Consider the following 4,978-nt stretch of genomic DNA (forward strand, 5'->3'; position numbering starts at 1 on the left):
GCTGCCGCGGCGCATCGGCTCGGAAGAGCAGCGCGAGGTGCTGAGCCTGCTGTGCCGCGTGCACGAGCTCCAGGTGGAGAACACAGAGATGCAGTCGCACGCGCTGCTCCGCGACGGGGCGCTGCGCCACCGCCTGGAGCAGCACCGCAGCCTCTGCGACGAGATCATCCAGGGTCAGCGGCAGATCATCGACGGTAGGGCCCGCGCCCCGCGTGTCCGCCCCACTGGTGGAGGGCCCGCAGGCCCGCGCTGAGCCCTGCCCTCCCCTGCAGACTACAACCTGGCTGTCCCCCAACACCTGGAGGAACTCTACGAAGTGTACCTGCGGGAGCTGGAGGAGGGCAGCCTGGAGCGGGCCACCATCATGGACCGCGTTGCCTCCAGGGCCCTGCAGGTGGGCGCCTCGGCGCGTGAGCATGTGGTGAGGGAGGGGCTGCCGCCCAGGGCAAGGCCTGGAGAGTGGGTGGCACCAGGCTATCTGGCACCCCAAGGAGGTGACTTCTTTCTTACTCCACCCAAGCTTTGCCAAGCCTGAGTAAGGTCCCCACCCCTGGGCATTCGACGCTGACGCCTGTCCCTACCCAGGGTCTGAGGGCCAGGATAGGCCACCTGAGATATCCTGAATGGCCCCAGATGTCCTCCGAAGAGACCAGGCCACCAGCAGCACCACTAAAAAGCTAAAACCTGGCCGACCACAGCTTGGCCCCGAGGATCCAGAGCCCAAGGCCTCCCAGCCTAGGTTACAGGCCGTGTCCTCTGTGTGCTCTGTCACCCAGTACCGTTGCCCGCCCCAGGACCAAGTCTCCTGACGGTCTGCCCCTGCTCTTTCCTTCCCCAGGACAGTTCCTTGCCCAAAATCGCCCCAGCAGGAGCCACACTGACCCCAGACTCTGACCTGGAGAGCGTGAAGACGCTGAGCTCTGAGGCTCAGCACCTGCAGGGCAGCACACTCCCGGCCCTGGGGACGGACAGGTGAGGCAGCCTGCTGCCAGCCACCTGCTGTGTCCTGTCTGGGATGCCACGCTGATCCGTGCTGAGTGGGAAGATGAACTAGAATGAAAGGGAGGAAGTGGCACAGGCCTGGAGCTGGGACTCCCGGGTTCTCTGTCCCTTTGGGCCAGCGGCTTCTCCCTGGGGTGGGCTGGGATGTCATAGCCACCCCATCCTCTCTGTCAACTTCAGTGACGCCCGCCACATGTTCAAGGCCAGTTCCCGGGCCTGGCAGGTGAAGAGCTCCTCTGTGCCCACCCCGCCTCCCATCCAGGGTGGCAGCCTGGTGACCCAGGAGGTGAGTTCTGGGCACCTGTTAGCTCCAGGAGCTCTACTGCTGGGGTGGGGGCTCAGGGGTGGGTACCCAGCAAACAGTCTTTGCAAAGCGGCCACCACCTCTGAGACCCTGCAGCCCTGCTGAGTGGGGCATGGGGTCCCTGTTCAAGGCCTTCCTTTTCCCAACCACTTCACCCCCAGGCCCTGCCTCCAGACAGCCTGGGTAGCCATATCACCTCTTCCCCAGACAGCAGCGAGAACCTGTCAGAGATCCTCTTGTCCCACAAAGGTGAGCTGCCCCCTGCCTGCCCTGCCTGGCACCCTCTAAATTGCTCGGCTCGGGGGTGGGAATGTGGCAGTGGGAGAGCGCACAGGCCCTGGGTGCAGTCTCCAGCATGGTGACTCACACCTGTAATCCCAGTCACTCAGGAGGCTGAGGCAGAAGGATTGCAAGTTCAAGGCCAGCCTCAGCAATTTAGCAAGGCTCTAAGCAACTTAGCAAGACCCTGTCTCAAAAAATAAAACGGGCTGGGGATGTGGCTCAGTGGTAAAGCACCTCTGGGTGTTTTAATCAGTCAATCACCAGTACAAAAAAAAAAAAAAATGATCAGTTCACCCAGCCCAAAGCCCTGTCTTGTTCTCTGCCCTGCTGAATGAGTCCGTGCATTGAATGCTGCCACTCTATAGAGACACGAGTGCCACCTGCTCAAGGACACACAGAGATGACAGCACAATCAGAAACTGAAATGGGGACACCTGCACTTTGAATCATGCCCCCCCTGCCCACTCAGTGATCATTCTCTGTTGATCGTCTAAATAAGCCTGTGGGGTTAGTTTCCCATGCCATTTACAGATGAGTGTGTCTTAGCCAGCAAGCCAGGAGTCCTGTTTCCTGCTCATTTCTGCCAGGCAGAGATGGGGTGTAGAGTGGCCCTGACCCCATGTCCTGTGCTGCAGAGAGGAAAGAAATCCTGACTGGTACCAAGTGCATCTCGGTGAAAGCTGCCCGGCGGCGCTCTCGGGCCCTGGGCACGGAGGGGTGCCACCTGCTGGCGCCTGCCATGGAGCGCAGCAGCCTGTCCCTGCACTCTCTGAGCGAGGCTGACAATGCCCGGCCACCAGGCCCACTGGCATGCAAGCGGCCACCCAGCCCCACGCTGCAGCACGCTGCCAGCGAGGAGAACCTGTCCAGCAGCACAGGAGAGACCCCGTCTCAGGCGGTTGGGCATCGAGGTGGCGGCCCTGGGTTCTGGCTGCACGGCCAGAAGAAAAGCCCAGGCAAGAAAAGGGAGGAGTCCCTGGAGGCGAAGAGGAGGAAGCGGAGGTCCCGGTCCTTCGAGGTCACAGGGCAAGGGGTGAGGTGTCTGGGTACCTTCCTTGAGGGTGGTAGCTCAGGGCTGGCTTCTTGCAGAGCCCCAGGGCACCTCCAGCCCTGCACACCCTCGGCTCCGCCCTCCACAAGGCCTCTGTCCCAGGCTGGCCCAGGAGCCAGGCAGAGCCCTGTGTCAGACCCTCAGGCAGTGCCTGGCCTCACCTCACTGTTCCCAACCACCACAGCTCTCCCGCCCCAAGACACACCTCCTGGGGCCCCGGCCCTCAGACAGCACCTCGGACCACAAGACGCCAGTGGGTGGGCACCCAAGCCCTGGTGTCAGGCACCTGGGAAAGGTCACGCTGCCTTTGGCCAAAGTCAAACTCCCCACAGGCCAGAACACAGGTCAGTACCCTCAAGGGAGGGAATGGGGAAGGGGAGGCCTTGCCAGCCCAGGAAGAGGCATGTCGAGGTCCCTGCCCCTAGGACTGGCCCTGACTGGAAGCATGCTTCGTGACAAACATCATAGGACTAGCAACTTGGGCTACCCTAGGGAGCCCAAGGCCACAGGGCAATGGGCGAGCAGATGGCAGGGCATTTCTCAACTACTGACCCTGGCCCTTCCCTCTTGTAGGCGCTGGAGACCCCTCAGCCCTTACTGTCCCCCCCAACCCAGCTGGAGTTTCCCGAAGGGTTACTCGTGGACCCCACCTGCACCACGGGTCAAGCACGCATGGCAAAGATGGACGCTTCCGGCACAACTGAGGGGTCCTGCCTGGAACCAGCTATTCTGCCCCCAAGGCTGAATGGGGGGTGTAGCAGGGAAGGGGAAATGGACCCTGGGCATTGGGGATCATCAGGTGGAGCAGGAGCTCAGAAGGTTGGGGCTCCTGAGACCCAAGAGTTGTGGGGGTGTCTGCGCAGCCTTCCATGCTTCCAGTGCCACAGGGAAGGGAGGCGAGCCCAGGAGGCCCTCCAGCCCTGCTCAGAACACTGTTGCCAAAACCCTGCACACACCTGGGTTAGTCTTGGCCTTGGCGATGGGGGAGGGGAACTGTAGTGGGATGGGCTCCTGGGGCCACACCTGGGGCCAGGGCATTTGGATGGTTGGGGAGGGCCTGATAGGTACTTCACGGGTGATGGCTGGGGGTGGGGAGGGAATCTGGTTTTGTTACTTGGATATGGCTTTTCTTTTTTCCTCCTTCCTTTTTTAACAATAAAATCCCGTTTGGTTTGATGGTTGAGTTGCAAACTAGACCTTATCTGAATGTCGCGTGGGCTCTGTGGTTGGGTCCAGAGGCGGGGCGGAGTCAGGACCAGGTCACTCCAACCCCAACTCTGAGGGAGGGAGAGCTTTGTGGTCAGCCGGATGCCGGTTCAGCCAGCTTCTCTCCCCCTCCAACACCGCATCTCCTCCTGGCTGGCTGCAAAGACACTGCGGAGGAAGGGGCATTTCTCCAGATCCCATGCCCCCTCCCAGGAGAGAGAGGTGCAGGACTTGGAGTGGCCAGGCTCAGAAGGCCTCACCACTCAGATGAGGTGGCTGCTGCTGGAGGTCAGGGCTCAGAATTGCCTGGCTAAACCCCACAGGTCAAGGTGGGCTGGCAGGTGGCACTGAGCATTTGAATGCTCTTACCTGACCTGTTCCATGGGAGAGAGGGGGAGCTCAGAGAGAAACTCAATGAAGGGCAGGGGGATCCCCAGGCTTGCGAATATCCCTGGGTGGCTTTTACCCAGGGGTGGGTGGTTCAATCATCCCTTCACCTCTCTGGGCATCCATTTATTTAGGGCCAAGCGCTGCCTACATGTGAAACCGCTCCTGAAGCCGGACATCTGGTCTACCACCGCTCACCTGGTCTCCATCCAGCCCAGCGTCGCCAGTGCCTGATCGCCCAGGGCCCAGCCTGGCAGTCATCTCTACACTGGCCTTGTCCCTCCCAGACCCTGGTGCCCTCTAGGCAAGATTTTTATTTCCCAATCTGGAGGCTACTTGGGGGTCCGGATGAGGGTGTGGTACACAGGCTTGACGATGAGGTGCAGATGCAGGGCGTTCTCCACCAGGTACTCGGAGTTGCGCCGCTGCAGATCGGCGTGCGCCAGGAAGTCTCCCGCCTCCTCGCTGCTCTGGTGGAAGCTGTAGGCGTGGCGCACCAGCAGGCGGCCCTGCTGGCGCGCCCCCACCAGCACCGTCTTTTGGAAGCTCACTCCCGCAGCGTCGCCGCCGCTGCTGGCCGGCGTGACCACAAGCCTTGGACGGCCGTCCTCTGGACGCGCCGCGGGCAGCGCGGTACCCGCAGCGTCCGCGTAGACGGGCCGCAAGCTGACTGGCAGCCAGCGCGGCGAGAAGAGCACGTTCCATGTGATCCGGCGGCCGGCGTCGTGGCCGCTCGGGCCCAGCTG

The 4,978-nt window shown here is 61.8% G+C and overlaps 2 protein-coding genes across 2 annotated transcripts in view; one reads left to right on the forward strand and one right to left on the reverse strand.

Moving 5' to 3' along the window:
• Positions 1-3,815, forward strand: part of Kif19 (kinesin family member 19) — a 24,714-nt gene extending 20,899 nt beyond the window's left edge. The window contains exons 8-15 of the mRNA XM_048795318.1: positions 2-194; positions 273-394; positions 839-972; positions 1,183-1,288; positions 1,468-1,555; positions 2,224-2,621; positions 2,824-2,983; positions 3,213-3,815. Coding sequence (XP_048651275.1) covers positions 2-194; positions 273-394; positions 839-972; positions 1,183-1,288; positions 1,468-1,555; positions 2,224-2,621; positions 2,824-2,983; positions 3,213-3,343 — 1,332 coding nt within the window. The 3' untranslated portion in view covers positions 3,344-3,815. The remainder of the gene's footprint in view (position 1; positions 195-272; positions 395-838; positions 973-1,182; positions 1,289-1,467; positions 1,556-2,223; positions 2,622-2,823; positions 2,984-3,212) is intronic.
• Positions 3,816-4,345: 530 nt separating this feature from the next.
• Positions 4,346-4,978, reverse strand: part of Btbd17 (BTB domain containing 17) — a 4,985-nt gene continuing 4,352 nt past the window's right edge. The window contains exon 4 of the mRNA XM_048795324.1: positions 4,346-4,975. Within this exon, the coding sequence (XP_048651281.1) occupies positions 4,565-4,975 (411 nt within the window). The 3' untranslated portion in view covers positions 4,346-4,564. The remainder of the gene's footprint in view (positions 4,976-4,978) is intronic.

The sequence above is a fragment of the Marmota marmota genome, unplaced genomic scaffold, assembly GCF_001458135.2.
Source record: "Marmota marmota marmota unplaced genomic scaffold, marMar, whole genome shotgun sequence".
Taxonomy (NCBI): Eukaryota; Metazoa; Chordata; class Mammalia; order Rodentia; family Sciuridae; genus Marmota; species Marmota marmota.